The following is a 22876-nucleotide window of genomic DNA, read 5'->3' as shown; positions in this document are numbered from 1 at the left end:
ATGCGTGCAGTCTCAGAGCTCGGGAGATGAAGGCAGCAGAATGATCACTGCGAGTTCAAAGCCGGCCCATGGGTCAGCATGAGACCTTGTCTCAAAGTAAAATCAAGTCATGCAAACAAACAAACGAACAAAAACCCAAACCATCTCAGACTGTTCTACGGCATGTAACCGTATGCATATGTAAAGGAACACACATATCCTAAGGACTGCACTTCTGTAACTGGGCCGGACTGACTGGCATACCGGATGAAGAATACAGGGTGCTCACTGTACTATTCTTTCAGCTTTCCTTTAGGCTTTACATTTTTTTTCAAAGTAAAATTATGGCGAAAGAATGTGTGCAAAGGATTTTGTTATAACTTCAACAGATCAAATTCAACTTACTAAGAGACATGAAAGCGTATACAAATTCACTAGGTGTCCAGATGCACAATTTAACCTAAAAACGGGATCCGCTTTCTATCCAGGGCGGAAGCAAGCTGAAGACCTCTGAAGTGCTCTGAGAGCCGCTTCAGAATCTGTGCCCTCTGAAGCATCTCTCATCCCTGGGAATGAGGCCCCTGGTGAGTTCATATACCAGTCCATGCCCTCCCAGTGTCTGCCACCTCCACAGCTGGCTCAGAAATTAAATTTATGCAGCCATTGCTTCTTTAAAAAGAAGGAGGAAGAGAAATAAGACATCAGCAAGAGGCCCGTGGAACATAAAACCCCCAGCTGTGCAGTCGGTTCTAAAGCTGAGCTGATCTTCTTTTTCCTCTACTGCCATCTGTTCTGGACTCAAGCAGCACTTAATGGACAAGGCAACTTGCATGGTCTAACCTAGGCTTCATCCCTGAGGGTTCTGAGCCTGCTCTACTGGGCTCTTTTCCAGTTGGTAGTCGAAGTTGCCCATTTGCGGATGAATTTTGGGGCACAGGGCACCAAGAGACACTGGAGCATCCCTACTGGGTGCTCCTGTTCTGGATCTGTCTGTCTCCAGGTCATAATCAGGGCAAGAACCCCTGCCAGGCTCCTCACCCACCTCAGTCAGTGTGGGAGTCGGGAGTCAGGCACAGTTGCTGTGAGTGGCAGGCTCTACTCAGTGGGTCAAGAGAGGTTATGTCGACACATGCGTCAACACCAGCTCCTGCTGAGTGGTCATCTGCATGATCTCCACTTAACTTTCTGAGAACGACCTCCGGGTGAGGTAACACCACTACCAACTTCTAGACCGTTGGCTGATGGTGGACTGCTCAGTTCCCCACTTGCTTCTTTCAGCCAGCTGGAGCCGAGGAGCTGAGAGGTGACAAACCACAGTAGTAGGGTCCAGGACTGTCTTACTGGCAGGGTTTTGCCCCTTAGAAGACTTGCTGAAGTGGCAACAAAAACAATTTTATGGTTGGGGTCACTACAGGATGAGGAGCTGCGTCAAAGGATCGCAGCGTTAGGAAGGCTGCGAACCACTGCGCTATCTGGTCCTGGCTGGTCAGAGCTCACTATGGAGACTGGGTCACCTTGAGCTCACAGAGACCCACTACCTCAGTCTCCCGAGGGCTAGGACTAAAGGCATGCGCCACCATGACCAGTTTCTTGAGCTTTGGTACATAAATTGTTGTTAGCCCCGATTCCTTCCATCCTAGGGACTGTAAATGAGTTTTGAGCCCCCGGTTTTTATTTTTCTTTAAATGCCAGCCCTGTTTCCTTCTGACACTGCATTCTGGGCTTTGAGCCATCATTTTGTATCACTTTGTATCATTTTGTCCGACTTTCTTCATTACCATCATCATCAACTTCTCCTCACTCCTTCCCCATCATCTTCTTTGACTTCTTCCTCCCCACTCTCCTCCCTCCCTCCCCCATCTTCTTCTTCATAGGGTCTTGCTATGTGGTCTTGGCTGACCAGTGGTCCTGCCTCTACTTCCCACAGGTTTGAATTATAGACATGTGCCAGTGTCTGGATCTCGAGTTTGCCATTCCATGTACAGTGTTGGAGCTTCTTCTCAAATGATCGTCATCTGCTTGAATCAGGGTGTCTTATGTGTCGCTGTTCAAGGCAAGACCAAAGAAGTAGAGACAAAGTCACCGGAGATCTGCTGGGAGTCTTGAGGTTCAGGGAGCAAACAGCCACAAGTCCCTTTCACGATGCCACCAGATGCCCACAGGTGTTCTGACTCTGAAGCTATGTCACAGGTTTTGGTTATGTATTTATTTAAGGAAAGGTCTTGCCTGGAACCCAATGTAATTGTCATCAGAGAGGCTTCACCCAGCAACTGATGGGACCAGATGTAGAGACCCATAGCCAAACATTAGGTGGAGCTCAGGGAATCCTGTGGAAGAGGGCGAGGAAGAATTGTAGAAGGCAGAGGGTCCAGGATACCACAAGAAAACGGCCTACAGAATCAACTAACCTGGGTGCATACGGGCTTACAGAGACTGAACCAACAGTCGGGGAGCCTGTATGGATTTTACCTCAGCCCTCTGCATAGATGCTGTGGTTCTGTAGCTTGGTGTTCTTGTGGGGCTCCTAACAGTGGAAGTTGGGGTGTCTCTTACTCTTTTACCTGCTTTTGGGACCTTTTTCCTCCTACTGAGTTGCCTCACCCAGGCTTGATATGAGGTATGTACCTGGTCTTACTGTAGCTTGTCATGCCATTTGGTTTACATCCCTGGGAGGCCCTGCTCTTTTCTGAAGGGAAATGGAGGAGGAGAGGATCCAGGGGAGAAGGGAGGAGGTGGGAGGGAATGAGAGGAGAAACTGTGGCTGGAATGTAATATGAGAGAAAAATAAATAAAAAAGAAAGAAGATCCTGGTAGGCATGGGTACATGACTGTAGAGGTATAATATTTGTGTTTTAATAAAAAAAGCTTGCCTGAAGGTCAGTGCAAAGCAGCCACACTAGTAGCCATACAGGCCAGGCAGCAGTAACAAACACTTTTAATCCCAGAAGCTACACTAACTAGTTAGCCATAGAGGTAGGGCAGTGGTGGTGCACGCCTTTAATCCCATCACTAGAGAGGAATATAAAATGGGAGGAGACAGATCTCAGGCTCAGTCTCATTCTGAGGATTGCCATTTCGGTTTGAGGTAGAGGTAAAGGCCTGTAGCTGGCTGCTTTGTTTTTCTGATTTTCAGGTTGAACTCCAGTATCTGTCTCTGGGTTTTTATTATTCATGCTACACACAACTTTAATACCAGCACTTGGGAGGTGGAGGCAAGTGGCCTTTGTGAGTTCCAGGCCAGCCTGGTCTACACAGTGAGTTTCAGGTTTTGAGACAGAAACCTGTCTCAAAAAGAGAAAGAAAGAGAAAAAAAAAGAAAGAAAAGCATCTCAGGCCTTGTTGGCCTGAAACATCACTGCAACCATTGCCTCTGGGAAACCCTAATCTACCAATAGTGACAGAATAAGGACATCCCAAAATATTCATATACCCATTCCAGCCATCTATGAATGTGTGACTTTACCTGACAAATGTAGGTGTGCTTTCCTTTAGTGAAGGTCCCTTAGATGGATGATCACCCTTTCTAGCCTGGTAGTCCCAGCTTAATTTCAAAGTAACAGGTTTTCTGCTTCCCCCATCATAAGTTTCTCCACCGACACAGTAAGCCAGATCAAGCTGAATTGAAAAAGAGTAGCAGAATTGAAAAAGTGTAACAGGTTTATTGAGAAAAGTAACTCTTGGGCAGGGTCACAGGTCTCAGAGATTGAGGCTAGAGAAGTTGTACACTGGAACTAAGGCAGGGGGTTTTATAGATTGTAGGTGAGGGGTGATGACGTGTCTGCCAAAGCAGGGTTGGTGCCCAGGTATGGTCAAAAGCTGAGTGCTTAGGAGGGGACTTGAATGGCTGGCTGCAACAGGGGAGGAATGCAGAATTTGGCTTTTGGGTGTTTTTCCTTTGTTTGGAGATTCTCTGAGCAGGTGGGGTTTGGAGGAGCTCCAACTGAACACTGGGGACCTCAAAGGAGGTAATTTCCCAGTTAGGGGAAGAAAGACATTCCAGAAGGAGGAAGGGTCAGAGAGGTGAGGGCAAAAGCTCAGCCCTTGCTCATTTTGAAGGGAAGGGGCCAATAAGCCAGGGAGTCCAGGCAGCTTTCAGAAACCAGTAGAACAAGGAAGCATGTTCCTCTTGAGTCCCCATAAATCCACCAGCCCTGCAGATACCAGGTTGGCTTTGAACTTATGACCCTTTTGACTTAATGCTGGGCTGTGATTTTTAGCGGCCTTTGCAGATACTAGTACCTCCTCCTTGACGGAATTCTAGATTATCTCTTATTTACAGTTAGGAAGTAGTAGGCTGTGGAGACCTAGCAAGTTCAATGCCAGCCTGGGCTACATGAGACACTGTCCCCCTCCCGCTTCCCTCCTCCCTGCCCAAAGGAAAAGCAACTGTAACTTGTCCAAAGTGACACAGTGCAGAGCTGATCTTCATATCTGCAGTCATGTGCTGATACCTTTGCTGCTAACCAAAAAATTTACCTCCTGCTGCCAGAGCAAAGTGGTATAAACTTGGTGGCTTAACGGCTTCGTTTCCTTTCTTTCTACATTTTTTAAAAATTTTATTTTATACATGGTCTCTCTGTACCTCTGACTGTACCGGAACTCACTGATATAGATCAGGCTGGCCTTGAACTCATAGAGTCTACCTGTATCTACCTCCCCAGTGCTGGGGTTAAGGGTGTTCTCCACCAATGTCCAGCTTGAATTTACTCTTAAGGGAAGGGACAATGGTATGGTATATCTTTGTTCTTTACTAGAAATCCTACAGCTGAGCAACACTCTTGTAAGGTTTTGATAGTTATCTATTACTGACCTTCCAGAGTGCACAGTGTCCCATCTCCACCAGGTCAGAGTTACGACAAAGGTGTCCCCCTCTGCCGATCAGTCATCAAAAGTCCTGCATTTCCAAGCCTGATTCTGCAGGCTGCTGTTTCTGAAGGATGGGTCCACATCCCCAATGACCTTCTATTGTTGTATTTGGAAGGCTGGAGAGACGGCTCAGTGGTTAAAAGCACTGGCTACTTTTGCAGAGGACCCAGATTCAATTCTCAGCATCCACGGGGCAGTTCACAACCATCTGTAATTCTAGTTCCAGTGGCCTCTTCTGCATATACATGCAGGCAAAACATCCACATAAAATAAAATGAGCCTGAAAGTTTTACTTAAAAGATAATTTTAGGGCTGGAGAGATGGCTCAGAGGTTAAGAGCACTGCCTGCTCTTCCAGAGGTCCTGAGTTCAATTCCCAACAACCACATGGTGGCTCACAACCATCTGTAATGAGATCTGGTGCCTTCTTCTGGCGTGCAGGCAGACATGGAAGGAATGTTGTATACATAATAAATAAATCTTTAAAAAAAGATAATTTTAAAAAATTAAGTGTGTGTGTGTGTGTGTGTGTGTGGTGTGCACATGCACACACCTAAGGAGGCCACAGAACATAGGACACCCCAGGGGATTTCCTGCTGGGGTTACATGCATTTCTAAGGTGTGAGATGTGGGAACTGAACTCAAGTACCACAAGTAGCAAGAGTAACACACAGTGCTGTTAACCAGCTGAGCTGTCTCCAGCCCCTACAAATACATCGCCTTGTGGGTCCAGAGACCAGAACACTGATGACAGTGGCAGACTCAAGTCAAGGTATCCAAAGGGCTGGTGGATTTGTGGGGGCTCAAGAGGAACATGCTTCCTTATTCTACTGGTTTCTGAAAGCTGCCTGGACTCCCTGGCTTATTGGCCCCTTCCCTTTAAAAACAGCAAGGGCTGAGCTTTTGCCTCTCGCCTCTCTGACTCTTCCTCCTTTTAGAATGTCTTTCTTCCCCTAACCTTCCTTTGAGGTTCCCTGAAATTAAACTGGAACTCCCAGAATAGAAAGGGTGGCCGCCTGTCTAAAGGGCCGTTTCTTAAGCATGTCTACACTTCCTCACGTAAAGCCACATATTCACAGGCATACACACATTGGACTAGTGTATGAACTTCTGGGATGTCCTTAGTCTGCCACTGTCATTAGGTTAGGGTCCCCCGAGGCCAGTACTCACAGTGGTGATGAAGGTACAGTCTAGCTCAGAATCTCCTGATGTCTGTTGGAATTGCATGACCAAAATAACACAGAGCAAGTTCACAGTCAGTCCCCCTGTCCTAGTCAGAAAAGCCATTCTCCACAGTAAGCGGAAGGCGGGCAGGGCAAGGCAAGGCTGTGGTGTTTGTCCTCGTGGTATCAGATTTCAGGTCGTGGTCCTGAACCGCACAGTTCTGATCTCCAGTGTTCCTGACGTCTGGGCAGTGTCGAGAGCTGAGTTCCAGATGTCTAGGTGTTCAGCTTTGAAAGGTAATGCCAATACTGCAGACTTTCGTACACACCCAGGAAAGGCGAGAATGGCACCCCCCAATAAATTTCCCCTCTGTAAAATACAAGAGCACTTAGAAGTCAATCAAGGTATACAGACAGCAGCTCTCCTGGGCATCCTCAGGATCTGTTCCATCTCATCCCTTACACTACAAGCTGGCCTAAGACAGAAGGGACTGCAGAATGTCGTGAAGAGATGGTTCACCATCACCAAAGGGCTAAGGAGGAGCGAAGCCCAGACCACGCCTGATGAAGACTCTAAGGCTATGGAGGTGAGCTGCGCCCCTCAGCCCAGCTCCATTCAGTGACACTTTCTTGGTAACAGCGTGAGGGTCCCTGATGCTGTTTCCAGTGCAAATTAGAAGCCAGGCTGGGGCATCTTTTCACCTGTGTAGCGGGGTTCTGGAAACTGAGACACCGTCTGCAGTCCATGCCAGTGTCCTAGAGTCACCGGCCCTGCCCATGCCCACGTGTGTACCGCAGATGCAGCGCCCTCACTGTCCCCACCCATTCCTGACACCAGCTGCTCTGAACCCTCGCACTCACTCCCACACGCCCCCACAAACCCCCAGGGAGTCACCAGTCCGCTGCCAGCATCTGGGGGAGGACCTGAGACGGTGCCTGGAGGAAGGTGCTGGAAACTTTAGTCAAGCAGGGACCGTTAACAGCTGTTGCAGAGAACCCTTAAAACACAAACGAATCTCAGAAAGGAAGTACTTGTAAAACCTGCTGTCTTGATCTATGAAGGCTTTTCTGAAGGGGCTCTCTTATCATTTCCCGTCGTGGCAAACGATGACAGCTCTCACCAGCCACCTCAGCCCACAGGACGCACTGTGTTTCATTGTTTCATTCTCCTGGGGTGGCTTTGGCATAGACACTCCACCCCTCCCACAGACACCCCTAACAGGCCACAAACTGCGCGCGGGGGTGGGGGGGAGGGGCTGTGCACACGCAGGCACACACAGACGTGTGCGTGCACCTGCCTCTCCTCAGACGCTTTGTTCAGGTGACAGTGTGTTTGCCCATCACCCCCAGGGGCCACACTTTCTCTGGGGCAGGCAGGCTCCACCAGGCTACTTACTGCAAGGAAGCTCTCCCAACATCATCTGGCCCCGCCCAACACCACTAGTCACATGAGTGGGTAGCACGTGGTGAGGAACTTCACCTTTTCTTTCTTTCTACCAGCAGCTACAGGACAGCTGGTGGGGGTGGGGCGGGGCGGATGTGGCCCAAAAGGGGGTGGGGTTTTCTCACCTTCACACCTCATCCGGTTCCAACCCCGCCCCCCCAACCATGAAGGCCTTTTGGGATTCCTTTAACAGGCTATATTGCAGTGAGAGAACACTAGATAGGCCCTGCGGGCGCTGCTCCGCTCAGCCCCACTGTCAACCAGGCCTTCTTCACCTCATCACCTACAACAGTTTCGTAGGTTTGGTGGTCTCCTCGGCAAATGCCTCTGCTGGCTCTGGGTCTCTGTTTCTTTGTGTGTCTCTCTCTGTTTCTCTCTCTCTCTCTGAGATAGGGTCTCACTATATAACCCTGGCCAGCCTGGAACTCATGGTGTAGACCAGGCTGGCCTCTGGCTCACAGGCTACATCTGTGCCTGCCTCTGCCTCCTGATTTCTAAGACTGAAGGTGTGTCCCACCACACTTGACACAAGAGGCCATTTTCTCTGGGGATGAATGATGGGGCAATGTTTGGACTGTATGCGTGTCTGTGTGCGCTGGGAAGTGAGGCCAGACCATCACACTCCCCGTGTTCCATGGAGCCTACACCTCCAGTCCCCAGGACCTCTAAAGGGGGAATTACAACAAGGGGGCATTTCTTTGCCTCACTTCGGCCTAGGAAGCCATGGCCACCCCTTTTTCTAAGTTTTATTTTCTTTTTATGTATATGAGTGTTTTGCCTGTAGGTATGTCTGTAGACCATGTGCCGGGCTAATGACTGAGGGGGTCACAGATGGTTGTGAATGGAACCAGTATTCTTAACCACTGAGCCATCTCTCCAACGCACCTTATCCCTTCTTGAAATCATGCCCACAGTTTCCTTTCATCCCTCCTGGAGGGATGTACGGACTATGGTTGCTCCAGGTTAGCCCTTCAACGCAGCCCAGAGCTGCTCCTGAACCCCTGCCGAGTGGACACACTGATTCCTGATATGGCTCTGGTGTGGGGACACAGAGGATGCCACAGGTTGTTAAGGGAAGGATGCATGACGGACGCAGACACCTGGTCACAGGTGTGATCAGGTAGACAGCAGGAAAAAGGTGTGAAGTGGGGAATCTGGGGTGTTCACAGAGGAAAACCAGCATGTTCCTGCCTTGCTTGTGTCCTCAAACAAGCCGTCACATTCCCAGGAATGGTTTCTAGGTTCAGCAAGCAGGAGAGGCTCACCTCAGAAGTGCTCCATGCTAAACGGGAGACATGAGCCTTATGTAAGTTACCAAACTAAGGACCCCCCTCCTGCTAAGTCATGGGCCTACTGGAACCCCCAGAATGAGGAGGAGCTAAGGTTCCAGGGTAGGAACCCCAATCTGATGATTGAAGATGAAGCTGCAATCTGGAGCAGAGAAGGGGATGTGCCCTGGGTCAGCTGAGAATAAGAGTCCCAAACATATATTGATAGATCTCAGTAAATGACCGTCAGGAGGGGAGTGGCCAAGCAGGGAACATACAGGACTGGTCAGGAGGGGAGTGGCCAACCAGGGAACATACAGGACTGTGTGGAGGCCAAAGTGAGTCTAGGATACATGGGGAGGGGCGCTGCTGGACACAGGTCCAGGCTAGCTTCAACACCTGTGTTTTGGACCTCCTTAGACCTCCGTGGCCCTCTGTGTCCCTCCGTGGCCCTCTGGCTTCAACCCGGGGATCTCTTCTGCTTCGTTGAGTCCATCTGCCAGAAGCCTTCCTCTTTTTTGGTTTGGGGTCACACTGCAAAGCACTGAGCCTTACAGTCACAGAGAGAACTCAATGCCTAAGGGAGGAGAGTGGCCAGGGAGGTGTGGGCCAGTGGATTAGCTGAAAGACCTTTGGCAGAAGTGCCAAATGCCATGGCTGACGCCATCACCTACGCAGACCTGCGCTTTGTGAAGGTGCCCTTGAAGAACAGCGTCTCTAATCACCTCGGACAGGGTAAGTCCTGCTTATCGCCCCCCTTCTTCATATTCCACTCCCATTCCAGACCTCATTCCTGACTCCTTGGGACCTTTCCTCTTCAGACTGTGAGGCTTACGAGGATGGAGAACTCACCTACGAGAATGTGCAAGTGTCTCCAGTCCCAGGAGGGGCATCAGGCTTGGCTTCCTCTGCCCTAGTGGACAAAGCAGGTATGGAGGTTCAGGGATGTGTTTAGGACGGGCACCTTTATCTGGGGAGCGAAGAGCAGTCTTGGAGAAAGTGGCAGGGCCATCTTGAGGACAAGTTCTCTGAGAGCCAGGGGCAAAATGAACGGTCCCAGAAGGGTCCTCGCGGTAAGCTGGGGGCAGGATCAGGGCAGCCGGTACTAGATGGGTGGGGAACAAGAGTGGGAAGAGGAATGAGAGTCACGACCCTGAGGAAATGATAAGGAAAGGAGGAGCCAGGAGAGAAATGAGGAATATGAGGGGAGTGTGGAGAAGGCAATCCAAGAAGGGCTTCCGAGTGTGGACCTCCCTGTGTGGTAGTTCTGAGGAGCAAGCAGGAGATGAGCAGGGTCCATCCGCAAAACCACCAAAGGCAACAGGGGCATGAGTCCCGGGGCGGCAGAGGAAGTACCGAGAGTGACTGTCCCACAGCACTTAGCCCAGCACAGGCCAAGGTCTCAGCATGGTGTGGTACTGGGGAGAAGGGAGGTTACCGGGACTTTCCAACCTCACTTCGGACGCTCCCCTTCGGCAGGCGTCAGGTCAGAGCAGCCAGCTGCATCCTGGAGCTCCGTGAAGTCGCCTGCTGTAGGGTGGATTTCCCGTTGTGCGTATCCCCACCCCCACCTAGCCCCTCCCCCCCCCCCCCCCCGCAGCCCCAGCGCGCCACTCACCAGCAGCGCACCCGCGGATGCCCGACAGGGATGCTGGCTTATGCCCTGTGTTACTCTTTCTGGAATTGAGCCTTTGGGGTTTCAACGACAGCTCAGCCCCTCCACAACCTACCTCATCCCGCTAGTGATTGTTTGCACCCGGAGTCAATCCATATCACAATTCCCTGTTCGGATGGCCCCTAGTCACATGACTCCAGGTCCCTTTCCCTGTGTGAAATTTAGCTCCCTCTGTCCGGTAATGCCCCCTCAATCCTTTTCACCAGTTACAGCCGGCTTTAGGAGTGCTTCCCATCCTCTCCGTGTCTCAATGAGTATATTCTTCCCTGGGACTGACTGCCCCTCATCCCTGTCCCTTAAGGTCCCACAGTCGGCTTGCAGTACTTCTTGCTGGGCCTTCTCCTGGCCTGTCTGATGTTAGGGGTGGCTGCTATCTGCCTGGGAGTTCGCTGTGAGTATGGGTACCCCTTTCCCCACTCATTCTAAACATCTCTTCTCTCCCCCCTATTTGGCCTTTCATGGGGAAAGCTCAAAGACACTGTCCCGACATCCTTGACTTTTGGGTCTGGTTTCCAGCCAGGTCTGTCCTGGAGTATTCTGCCTTCCTAAATTATCCTTACCCAGTTAGGAGTTCCTTAAACACTGGCAGCCAGATCTTAAATTCAGCACATTATACAAGAAGTTACAAGAAGCCGAAAAGGTTGATACTATAGTCTTAGAGTACCAGCTGGAAGAAGTATCTTCAGGCTCCCTGCTCTCCTGGCCAAGGTTCTTCATATGTAGCCCAAGCTGGCCTCGAACTTGCTATCTTCCTATCTCAGCCTTCCCTAGGCAGGGATACAGGTGTGCATTGCTACACCCAACCAGTCTCTTCTATGGCCTACCAGATCTACAGGTGTCTCAGCAATTCCAGCAGGTAACCATGATTTTGGAAGCCACCAACAGCAGCTTGCAGCAGCAGCTCAGGCAGAAGACAGCTCAGCTGGGGCAGAAGGAGGTGGATCTGCAGGAGTCTCGGACAGAGCTGTCCCTGAGTCAGGGCGCTTTACAGGAGAAGCAGAAGATTCATGAGGTCACGGAGCAGCAACTACAGGCCTGCCAGTCTGAGGGACAGAGGACCAAGGAGAACTTGGAAAGGGAGGAGCAGCAGAGGAGGGACTTGAACCAGAAGCTGGTCAACATGCGGGACACACTGAGGCGCTTTTTCTCCTGTTCCTCAGGTATCTGCTCTGGGATCAGGGAGGTGGGGCGTACTGAATCCAGGAGTCTCTAGTGGTCGGTCTGCCCAGAGCTCAGTGAGTTGTTCAGGAAAGGGGCCGTGAGCCGGTGCAGGGACTGATCTGGGCTGTGACTTGGTTATTGAGAAGGACCAAGCTGAACGCTGGGTTTAGGGGGATGCACTCAGCTCTATGGTGGATGATGTAGGGGGGTGGGGAAGAAAGTACTCTCCATAGATCCCATATCACATTGTCCAAATCTCTTTCTGACCCAGAGGCATCTAGATGCTTCCACCAAACTTGAGACAGCAAGATGGCAGGCACACACTCATGGCTGTCATTTCCGTATGCTCCTGTTCTGTGTGCGTGCGTGAGAGCGTGCATTCGCGGGTGCCTTTTCTCTTCCTCTCCCCTCCCCACCCCCATGTGTGCCATTGCAGATTAGTTTCTGAGATAGAATCTCTCCACACAACCTCAAGCACGGCCGTGATCAGCTCTACTTTTTCTATGGGTGCTGGGTACCTTAACTAAAGTCCTCACGCTTTTGTGGCAAACACATTAACAGCCATCTCCCAGCCCCTCTCCTTAACTGTCTTATTTTCCACGACTTTCAGTCCCTCGCCATTCCCATAGCTACACTTCAGACCCTGACATCCCATGGTGCGCATCTGTCCACAGCTGGGTTGCAGACATCTACTCTGGTTGCAGCTACCCAGCCCAACAGGGTTCTCTACACCTCTCCAGCCTTCCCAAGGCATCTGGCCTGTGGAGTCCCAGTTTTCTTTCTTCTCAACAGCCCTCTCTTATCCTTGCTTCTCTTCCTACGCGTCTTGGGTTCCAGAGTCTATTACCCAATCACTTACTCTTTTGTTCCCTGGTTCTGGTGCACTAGACTGATTAAAAACTCGACCCTGGATGAACCCAGCTGACAGTGTAGTATAGGCGTTCATCAGGTGTGACCCATTGTACAGATGACAGCTTGGTGCCACTGAGGCTCTGCTCTGCAGCAGCCAGCGTGCTTTCCACAGGGACTCCTTCCCCACTGCTTTTCCAGCATGTTCAGTGGGTGCCGCCACCATCAGCTCATCAGAAAGATTCCACCAAGTCTGTCTGGGCATTTGTGTTCTGCAGATCCTGATCTTTTAAGGACAACTGCCACCGCTGGGTGTTCTTCTTAACTACCCTCACCCGACCCAAGTGGAGGACATTCTTCACAATGGCACCAATTTCCCCCTCGTCCATTTTCGTGTGTCTGTGTTGCATGTGTATATGTATGCATGTATTTGTGTGTGCACAGGTCGATGCAGAGATTCATCCTTGATTGCTAATCTACTTTATTCATTGAGGCAGGATCTCTCAATCAAACCCAGAGTGCATCAATATGGCTAGTGCCAGCTTTCTGTGGGGATTCTCTGACGTGCCTTCCAAGGCAGGTCAGATAGGATGGCTGCCACTCACCTGGTACTCACTTGGGGTCTTAGTGACTTTTCTACCGCTGTGACAAAACACCAAGACCAAGGCAACCTACAAAAGAAAGCGTTTAATTGGGTCTGTGGTTTCAGTGGGTCAGAGTCCATGATGGCAGAGCAAACGTATGGCGACAGGAACAGCTGAGAGCTTGCAGCTTGCTTCTCAAGTGGGAGACAGAGAGAGCACTTGGGAGTAGCAGAAGTCTTCTGAAACCTATCAAAGCCTGACTCCACTGACACGCCTCCTTCCACAGGCCACACCCCCTAGTCCTTCCCAAACAGTTCCACCAAATGGGGACCAAGCATTCAAATATATTGAGCCCATGGGGGCCATTCTATTCAAGCCACCATATTCAGGTTTCTGGTAAAATCCTTAAAAACCCATAAATCTGACCACGCTGTCCTGTCCTGGCCATGCCATTCTAACTAGTTACCTAAGCAATGATGGGCATAACACACTCCAGTATGTGTGCAGACATGAGGTGTGGAGAGCAAAACTCCTTTATGCAAAATCCGACATTATTTTTCTCTTCCTCATAATATGTCAAAAGAATCCTGAGTCAGACATGGTGACCACATTGTAACTTCAGCATTTAGGAAGCTAAGGCAAGAGGATGAGGAATTTGAGCTCAGCCTAGGCTACATGATGAGATCTGTCTTCTCTCTCTCTCTCTCTCTCTCTCTCTCTCTCTCTCTCTCTCTCACACACACACACACACACACACACGACTTTCAAGACCTTTCAGCATGTTTCTTATTCTCTCACGTTCTTCAACTCAGTCAGATCAAATAAAAAAATCTCCTTTAAGTCACAATGCAGATCAATAAGGGAAGTGTGATGGAGACATAAGACTATGTAGATGAGAGGGGGGAGGGAGGAGATAGGGAATGCTTTGTGAGTGACGGAGCGAGGACTCATGGATCAAACGGAAATAGGAAAGGTGACTGGGATCAAGAGCAGAGTGGAGTGTGGGATGTTAAGGAGGATGTTGATCCCTTAAAGGTAACCTGGAAATCAACAGAGACAGGTGTGGAAATATGGAAATAGACAGTGTTCATAACTTCAGAAAAAGGGGAACCAAGTCTGTCTGCTTATGGAGTTGTGGGGAGAGATGTGGCCAGGGGCCAGAGGAGTGAGGCAAAACTTTGAATGTGCAGTGGAGATGTGTTAAGGAATGAATGAATGAATGAATGAATGAGAAGTCCTTTTTCCAATGTGGAAGCCCAGGCAAGGTTGGCCAGTGTTAGGGCATATTTTAACCTTTCAGAAGCCAGGGACAGGAACACTAGCTCCACTCAAATAAGCTTCCCATATCTTTAAGAAATATGTGTCCCGAAAAGGCAAAAATGAAGGCTAAAGTTGATGAAGACATCAGAGTAGACCCGAGGGACTACTGTTAGCAACCAGCTGGCCAACTGGTCACTTTATTCCAAGTGTGGCTGTCATATTCCTTCTGCTTTGTAGACACCTGCTGTCCGCTGGGATGGACACAGCACGAGGAAAGATGCTTTTACATCTCATGCACTCTCAGGAGTTTGCAAGAGAGCCAGAAATACTGCACATCTCTGTCCTCCCGACTGGCTGCTGTAGCCAAAGAATCGGATAAGTATTTTTATCAAGTGAGCATGCCCTTATCCACATCCTGAAGTGGGTGCCACTGGTAAAGGGAGGTATGTCATTGAGTCAGGAGTGGCAGTGCATGTCTGCCACATGCCATGGTTTGCATTGCTTCCCCGTGACAGATATGGACAGTCACACCATTTGCCAGATGTGGCACTGGCTTCGGCATCTTCTCAGTCTTGTGTTGTCCCATGGCTCCTATTGCTTAGCACTGGTGAGGGTGAATTCTGAGCCATCTCCACTTTAGTGTGTGCCTTGCTGGCCTGCCCTTGACTGCAGTGGGGCCAGACCCGGACACTCCATTGCCCGAGACCAGAAGTTCACAGACTGACTCCACTCCAGAGGTGAAATGGAGAGTGGGCCGTATCTGGCAGCCCTGCAAGGATGCAGGAGCAACTAATTCGAGTACTAAATGGGCAAGGTCCCTTGCTAAGTAAACTCCTAGGCCTCCTAGCGTGTCCCCATTTTGTTCCACATTCTCACTACTTTTCACACACTTCTCTGAATCCCCTCAGGTCTTTCTTCCCAGTGGCTTAGCAGAGTTGCTAAATGATTCAAAGTCATATTGGATCCAGCAGCCAAGCTATATTGAAGAATACTACCGGTAAGTTGGGAAGATTTAGAAGTTGTCAGTCTCTCATAAAGACGTAATATTTCTTCCCTAAGCCCTGCTCCCAAAACTTTTCCACAAATCAGCATTGTAATTTGTTTCTTCTACTTAAATGTTTAAGATGTCTTTATTTAAAAGAATGTGTGTTGAGGGAAGGGTGCCGTGTGGCAGGCAGGAGTCAGTTCTCTCCTGCCATGTGGCCCTCAGGGACTACACTCGGGTCACTAGGCTTAGTGCCATGACCCGCTAAGCTGTGGCATCAACCTGCACTCTTATCCCACATTCCACCCACAGCGCCTGGAGGTCTCTAGCACATACTTAAAAAAGTTGCAATGGCATATTCCTATAATCCTAGCACCTAGGAGGCTGAGGTAGGATTGGGAGTTAAGGCCAGCCTGGGCTAGACTCCCCTTCTCAAAAACATGAAAACAAAGCCAGGCAGTGGTGCCACACGCCTTTAAATGCCACCTTTTGGGAAGCAGAGGCAGGTGGATTTCTGTGAGTTCAAGGCCAGCCTTGTCTACAGAGCGAATTCTAGGACAGGTTCCAAAGCTACAGAGAAACCCCATCTTGAAAAACAAACAAAAAAACCCAAACAAAAAAGGTTGAGGTCTGGTCATCTGAGGTCTGTGTCATCTGTCACAGCCAGTGAGAAGTGCTGCTGGCATTGAACTCTCTAGGCCTTGACAAGCTGCTCAACTGCAGCTGCTTACTTAGCTCAGGCCAACTGGGCCACTAGAACTGCCCCAAGCAGAGAGCAGCAGAATGAGTAGCTGTAGGAACCCTAAAGTAGCATGGCTATTTCATGTTCTATGATTTTGAGATGGTCCTGTCTATGTAGTGTGGCCCCACCTGTCTCCTGGGCTTAAAAACATTAAAGGCATGTACCAGTGCACCCAGCTCCTTAGTCTTTTATGACTTTGGTAAGCTTTTCTCTGTGGCCTTAACGGCTGTTGAGTTAAATTCAGAAATCTGTTCCTAAACCATGTGGCCTTAGCAGGTGATAGGACTTGGACTACGTTTTACAAAGAGCAAGGGGAAAGAAGGGGTTCAGAGTGTATCCCAATTCTACTAACCATATCTTACAGATCTCCTGCATCTTATTCTCAAAGTCCACAATGTAGGCCGCTAGAGAAAGGGAAAGGATCATGGAAAAGATATTTCTCAAAGTGTACAGAGTCTTATCCTTCCATTTGTGAGCGGGAAGCTTTCCGGTTTCCTGATGGGGACCACCTGCACTGAAACGGGTAAGCTTGAGGGATGGAGAGCAGGCATAGTTGTGTGCATGGGGACAGAGGCCCAGAGGGAAAATTTGTTCCCAAATTTGTCACAACCACAACTCCAGGGGCTCAGTCTGCTTATGTAGGGCCAGTCTAGGCAGAGAAAGGAGACAGGTACGTCCTGAACAGGGGAGCGGGAAGGAAGACAGGGTGAACTGGACGAGGGTTAGTGACAGTCACCTGGAGCTCACTGCTGCTTTATTTTTCCAGACACAGGAACAAGAGCTTGTGACCTACATCCTTAACCTGTGGCCTGCGACTCCTCCAGCATTCCCTCACTCTTGGGCATGCTCAGCTAAGGGCTGATCCTGGCCTGGCAACCTGCTGCCTGCTTCGAAGTCGCCCAGAAACTGGACTATTCCTGGGAAGGGAGTGGACCTGGCCTCCCTTAAGAACTTCCCAAACTGGAGATGGGTCAGGGGAGGAGGGCGCACCGCTGAGTGGATGGATGGCCCGGAGCCAGCCAGGCAGTTTTATTGAAATATTTTTAAATAATTTGCACGTGTTAGTCTTGTGTGTCAGCAATGCTGTGTCTAGTTCAGTGATCCCCATGGGAAGGCAAACCCAGGAGTCAGATAGGAAGTGCTCTGTCCACTGGGACCATGCTGAGGCTCCCCTAGACGGGGAGAAGAGCCAGTCAGCCCATCTGGGGCTGGCATTGTCCAGCAAGTGCGCTCTGTCCTTACAGGCTATCCTGAAGGCCAAGGCTGGAAGCCTGAGGTCGCAGGCCTCACTGCTAAGAGCGTGCCCCAGGCAGCTGCAGGCTGGGTGTGGGTGGCTTGGCATGGTGCCCTCGGTGGCAGAGAAGACTGCCCGCCTCACAGTTCAGGTTGCGGTAGCGGGCAACAGCTGGGGTGGGGCGGGGGGCACATGGATAGGAAGCAAAGCTGAAGGGGCCAAGGGCAGCAGCCAGGGCAGGGCAGGGCCCTCCTCGGGCTCCCGAGGAGCTGATGGGGGGGTGGCGAGGGTTCTGTCCGCTCCAGGGCTGCTGCCCGGGGAAGGCTATGCTGTGCTCGGTTTCCAGGGTTCCCCAGTCCATCCTTGCGGGGAACTGACCACCACTGTAGGGGGGTTATTATTGAGGGGAGGTCCTGATCTGGGAGACCAGGGTTGAGAGGCTGAGGAACAAGTACTGATGAAGTTGTCAGTGGCCACAGCCAGAGGCAGCTGGGGAGCTGGCCCTGGGGGCTCTGGCTCAGGGCTGCTGCCCTCACACTCCATCTTTTCTTCAGCCGAGGGGCCCACGGGGGAAGGGCCAGGACCTGGCAGTGCAGTCTCCATCCGCCGGGGGAGCTCAGGGGATGAAGGTAGTGAGCGACAGCGGCGGGCAGGTGTCTCAGGCTGGACCAAGGTCTCTGGAGTGGTCACCAAGGGCAGCTGGGCCGAGGTCAGTGGTGATGGCGTGGTACCAGGGCAGTGGAGTGGCCGGCTTGCAGGGTGTGTCCAGGAGTTTGATCTTGCCACCCCTGAGGTCTTCCCGCAGTGAGAAGGGGTTGACTCGTGTTAGATTGTCCCCCCAACTGGGGGGTGATTCTGGTGAAGGTGGCAGGAAGAGGTCTGACCGGCTGCGGGAGAGCCGGGGGTCTGGCCTGGGAAGTGTGGCAGAGGGACCTCCTCTTGAAACAGACCCTGTAGAAAGAGAGGTGTGTGACCCTGTTTTCTGCATCTGCTCACAAAGAGTGAGGCCCTTATTTCCCAGGAAGGTGGTGGGGCAAGAGCTGAGAGAGGGCACCTACAGGTGCTCTGGAAGGGAGGGCTACTATTTCCAGCTACCATTTTCCTTAGGGGGAAGAAAAAGATGTACTCATGTCTATGTGTACACCTGTGTGAACCATAGGATGATGGAGCTGTAGGTGGAGGTCAGAGGTCAGAGGAGACTTTCAGGACTTGGGTCCTTATGCAAGCGCCTTGACCTGATGACCAGCAGCCCCTCCCCCAGCTATCTTTCTACTTTTTCTTCCCTACCTCTGCTCCCTTGGGCTGAGAAGCCTCTCCATCCCACCCCACTTCACCTGACTCCGAGTCTTTCCAAAGCCAGTAGATCCACTCAGCCTCCTCCAGACAACTGATTCTCAGGAGAGGCAGGACTTCTGTTGGGTCAAGGTCATGCTCACTTACCCTGATTGTACGTCAAGGGAGCCTTAGTGAGGGGTGTCTTGGAGAGGGGAGCAGGCTCAGGCAGCTGCTCCAAGATCTGCTCCAGGTGCTGGGTGATTTCAGTAAAAGGGGCACGGGTGCTGGGTTCCATCTGATGGGTAAAGACAGGGCAGCTCCACTCGGGGCTCAGGAAGAGAGGAAGTTCCCCTCCCCTTCTCACCCAGGACTTGGAAGACAACTCATGGATGGGGTGGGGTGGGGCGGGAAGCTTACGCTGCAGCAGTGGATGGCCAGAAGCAGGAAGGCAGTGGGCAGTCATTTCCCACCAGTGTTCGAAAAGCAGGCACATCCAGGCCAAAGTCCTGTGGGGACAGAGGAGGAACTGCCAAGTTAGCCTTCCTTGGGCTCTGTCTGTGCCCCCTGTGAGGACGTCAGCCTCCAGGGAGCCCTCCTTGATTAAGAGGCACCTAGTGTGGAGGTTACTTCACCTCAGTGCGGGGCAGGTAGTCAGGGTCCGCAGGTACTCGGGCAATGAGTTCACAGAGGACAATCCCAAAGGCGAAGACGTCAGCCTGGAGGTAGGAGATGGCCATGCCAGGGGGCGGAGTTGGCAGTTATCTTGTGTTGGAAGGGTGACAGTGAGGGATGTGGAGAAGGGGGGGTCTGAATGTTAGTAGGGTTGTTGCAGGATAGGGCTCTAGTCAAGGTCTCTTACCTTCTCATCATACAGCTCTCCCCGCAACACCTCTGGAGCCATCCAGTATGGGGAGCCCACCACAGCCAACGGCTCCTTCCTTGCCCCTTCCCTGTAGGAGCAGGGCAGTCAGAACCTCCTATTCAGACATCTCCCCACAGGAAAAGATGGTTGGGGTGAGCCCTCTCTCCCACCCACAGAAAATGTCACTGTATAGGGGATCCCTGGGAGGCTTGGGGTATGAAGGGCATTCACCTCACCTATACACAGGAATCTTTTCAGCCAGTCCGAAGTCACCCACGACAGCTGTGAAGCCTCGGTCTTCCCTTCGGACCAGACAGTTCTGACACACACATAGGCATCCTCACACACCCATCACCTGCTCTCTGGTCTCCCAGTGTATACCCAAAGCCCAGTGTCATCACCTCAACCTTCCCTCCCAGTTCTCCAACGCACCCCATTATTGCGACGTCACTCAACACTCGGTGTGACACCTAACCCTATTCTTTAACAATTTCCAGCACCCTGTCACCCCAACATCTGAGCTTATCTACTACCCCACATGCCAACATCCGATCCACAGGCCGATCACGGCTTCATAGGCACAAACCCTCTTTCATTTTCCCGCCCACCTTGGCCAGCCTACCTTGGATGTGAGGTCTCGGTGAAACACACCTTTGGCATGTAGGTACCGTAGGCCTTGGGCAATGTCCAGTGCTAGGTGGAGCCTGACTGGCCAAGATAGGGGTTCTGGGGAGCTCAGCAGCTGTCAAGGGTGCCCCCATTCATATACTGGGGACACAGGGGAAAGAGAAGAGGAATGACTGTCAAAGCATCAATCTGTATTCTATGCCTGCCACTCATGAGCCAGGTGACACTCACAAAGGTGAGAAGGGCCAGCCTGTGCTCTAAGGTTCCCACTTATAGCCTAGGCTGCCACCCGTCCATCACGGTAGCTAGCACGACGTGCAAGCTAGCTATGGCAGCTAGTGCATTTAAATACAATCAGATATTCTGTCACAGTAGCTTTGGCTTTAGCCAGGCCCATGTGTGGCTGGTTGGCTCCTGTGTGGCCACAGATACAAAATATCTCCATCCCTGCAGAAAGTTCTACGGGTCCTACACGGAATGACTAGCTGAGGATTCTGGTATGTGGTGTGCCCAAAGGAAGTTCAGGAAGCCTCCTGTTGGAGGAGGTCCCGAGGTCCCAAGGTCCCGGGTGACTCCTATTTAATCTCCCCGCAGATCCACCAAGCCTGCTGACACTTCCACCTTGGAGGTGTGTGTGCTTCCCTCTTTCTGGCCTACGCCTAGTGCTTACCTCCGTAAGAGCGTTGCAGCTGCCCCTGGTGCACACAGACCCCCATGAACCTGAAAGACGATGGAGAGGATAGAAGGGTAGGCTGTGAGATCCTGGGCTCCACCGCATATCCCTCCTTTCCCGAGGGACCTTTCCTTTCCCCTCCTGCCCAGCAACTGGCTAGGCCATAATCCTAACCTGAGGATGTTAGGGGTGCCGGAGCCGGTTCATCAGCTGCACCTCCCCTTAGCGTGTTGCTCCGGTTACTGGGAAGCTTGTTCATCTTCAAGCACATGACTTGCCCCGACTGTCGGTGCCGAACCTGGGGCGGCAAGGATCGGTGTGTGCCGGAAGTTGGGTGGCTAGCTCAAGTACTGCATCTCTAACCCAGGTTGTGGGCCTCTAAGTTCTAGGCCTCCCGTTTAAGGCTGGGTCCCGCCCCTCTACCCTCTCGTCTGTGGGTCCTACCTTGTAGACCTCAGAGAAGAAACCGGCTCCGATCCTTCTCTGCGCAGTCGAAATCGTCCACAACGCGCCAGGCTGGACACGGCGCTGCGGAGGGCCAGGTAGAGGAGGGCCGGGCCCATGCCGGGCCACCGCCCTGCGCCCCCGGCCCCTCCCCCGGCGCCTCTCCCGGCACGGGGCCCCGCAGTGGGGGCGTTCCCCCAGCCATGGCCGGGCCCCCAGCCCGGGGCCTGCTTCACATGGCCGGGTCCCCGGGACCCGGGCAGGCCGCGCTCGCCATGGGCCGCAGGCCCAGTCCGATCACCGGGTGCCGGGGACTCACCGCTCCCGACCGGAGGTACGGAGGACCTGCCGAAGGTCCTGGGCCCCGCACACCGCAGCGCCGGCGAGCTGGGCCCGGTGGAAACGCCGCGGATCTCCGCTCGGAACGGGGCCTGGGCCGGGCATGGGCCGGGCGGGCGGCGGCGCTCAGGGGGCGCCGGCGGGCGGGCTCCCCCGCGGGCGGAGGCGGGCGGACGGCTGCTGCACCGCTTCGCCGCGGGGCTCAGGCTGCGCGGCCTGCCCGGGGCGGGGCTGGGCCCCGGTTCGCGTTTAACTCCTTGGAGGCCCGGGCTGCGGCCCGGCCACGCCCCCCTCAGGTACGCACCCGCGCGGTAGGCCGGGCGTGAAGAACGGGGGGTCTTAGGGGTGGACGGCGGGCGCGGGGCCGCCTCCGCCCTGGGCTGCACGATCAAGCCCCGCTGCCTGCCCTGGCCCTGCGTCCCACCCCGACTGCCCATTTCTAGGGTCCCGACACCCTCAATCTCGGGGCTCGCTAACACCTGCCTCTCGGGCGGTCGGCGGTGTAGGGAGCCTCTGGGCGCATCCCCTGCTCTGCCCCGACCCCTTCCTCACTCCATCCCGATTCCCCTAAGGGAAGTTCCGATTCCGGGGTTCCTCCCGCTGACCACCCCTTACTTCTTTGTCCTAATGACCCTCTCTAAGAGCAGCCTCACCCTGCAGGGGAGCCCCTCCCTCCGCCGGAGCCCAACCCCTCGGCGAGATCCCGCCCCCTCGGAGGCCGCTGTCCTTTTTGGGGGAACTTTTCCTGGGGATGACACTGCCACCTCCGTGTACCCGAGTCCCCTCGGCGCTGCACCCCTCCTCTTTGTGTTCCTCTCGCTAAGCGAGCCCTTCCCGGGGCACTCGGCTCGCCTCTGTGTCCCTCCTCTCAAGGTGACTCCTCCCCTCGCGATCGCCCAGCCCGCGGCCGTGTGACCCCTTCAGCAGGTGGCGCCCCGGGTCGTAGAGCAGCGAGTGTGCCCCCTCAGGCCAGGGGAGGAGGTGCAGAGGCTGCCACAGCGGTTGGGCTCCTCGGCGTGCGCACGCCCAGTCTCGGGACGTGGCTTTCGCTGCGCCCCACGTTTCCGGCTCGGCCGCGGGCTCCTCCCCTCTCAAGGTCGGGGAACCAGCCAATCAGCGCCGGGGTTGCGTGACGTCACTGCATCCCGGCGGCGGTCTCCCGGCCTGCAGCCTTGGGACTCCTGCCACCTCGCGGCGGCGTGGAGCGCGGCGGGAGAGGCTGTGACTGTGCAAGGCGGGCTTGAGGAGGTAGGGCACCGTATAAGGGCAAGAATCGCGCAGGTTTGGAGAGAGAATAGAATCATGTTCCAGAGACAGTGGGGTAGGCCGATGCCCGTTCAGTTTTCCGGGGACTTTGGTCTCAGCAAAAACATACTCTTCACATTATGTGAGAGTTAACTGAGAAACTGATGGTGATCTTTTGGGTAGAGATTGGGCCCGGCTTTGA

At 52.8% G+C, this 22876-nt stretch overlaps 3 protein-coding genes across 3 annotated transcripts in view; 2 read left to right on the top strand and 1 right to left on the bottom strand.

Annotated features, from left to right (window-relative positions):
• Positions 1-9302: 9302 nt before the first annotated feature.
• On the top strand, positions 9303-16493 carry Cd72 (CD72 molecule). Its single transcript, XM_042055956.1, has 8 exons — positions 9303-9454; positions 9541-9648; positions 10199-10270; positions 10696-10785; positions 11222-11554; positions 14486-14640; positions 15157-15245; positions 16340-16493. Exons 1-8 carry the CDS (start codon positions 9373-9375, stop codon positions 16491-16493), a joined length of 1083 nt encoding a protein of 360 aa, XP_041911890.1. The 5' UTR covers positions 9303-9372.
• Positions 16494-16972: 479 nt separating this feature from the next.
• The window catches only part of Tesk1 (testis associated actin remodelling kinase 1), a 10097-nt gene continuing 4193 nt past the window's right edge, over positions 16973-22876 (bottom strand). The window contains 17 exon segments of the mRNA XM_042055955.1: positions 16973-17432; positions 17434-17550; positions 17552-17944; positions 17946-18160; positions 18650-18779; positions 18902-18930; positions 18933-18990; positions 19117-19200; positions 19344-19434; positions 19583-19665; positions 19969-20093; positions 20096-20114; positions 20644-20658; positions 20660-20693; positions 20821-20834; positions 20836-20865; positions 20867-20944. Of these exon segments, the coding sequence (XP_041911889.1) occupies positions 17268-17432; positions 17434-17550; positions 17552-17944; positions 17946-18160; positions 18650-18779; positions 18902-18930; positions 18933-18990; positions 19117-19200; positions 19344-19434; positions 19583-19665; positions 19969-20093; positions 20096-20114; positions 20644-20658; positions 20660-20693; positions 20821-20834; positions 20836-20865; positions 20867-20944 (1680 nt within the window). The 3' untranslated portion in view covers positions 16973-17267.
• Positions 22579-22876, top strand: part of Fam166b (family with sequence similarity 166 member B) — a 22450-nt gene continuing 22152 nt past the window's right edge. Inside the window, exon 1 of the mRNA XM_038347186.1 lies at positions 22579-22677. The gene's annotated coding sequence lies outside the window, so the exon portion shown is untranslated. The remainder of the gene's footprint in view (positions 22678-22876) is intronic.

The sequence above is a fragment of the Arvicola amphibius genome, chromosome 11 (genome assembly GCF_903992535.2).
Source record: "Arvicola amphibius chromosome 11, mArvAmp1.2, whole genome shotgun sequence".
Classification (NCBI taxonomy): Eukaryota; Metazoa; Chordata; class Mammalia; order Rodentia; family Cricetidae; genus Arvicola; species Arvicola amphibius.
The sequence above is the reverse complement of the archived record's forward strand: the minus strand, read 5'-3'. Positions and strand labels throughout refer to the sequence as shown.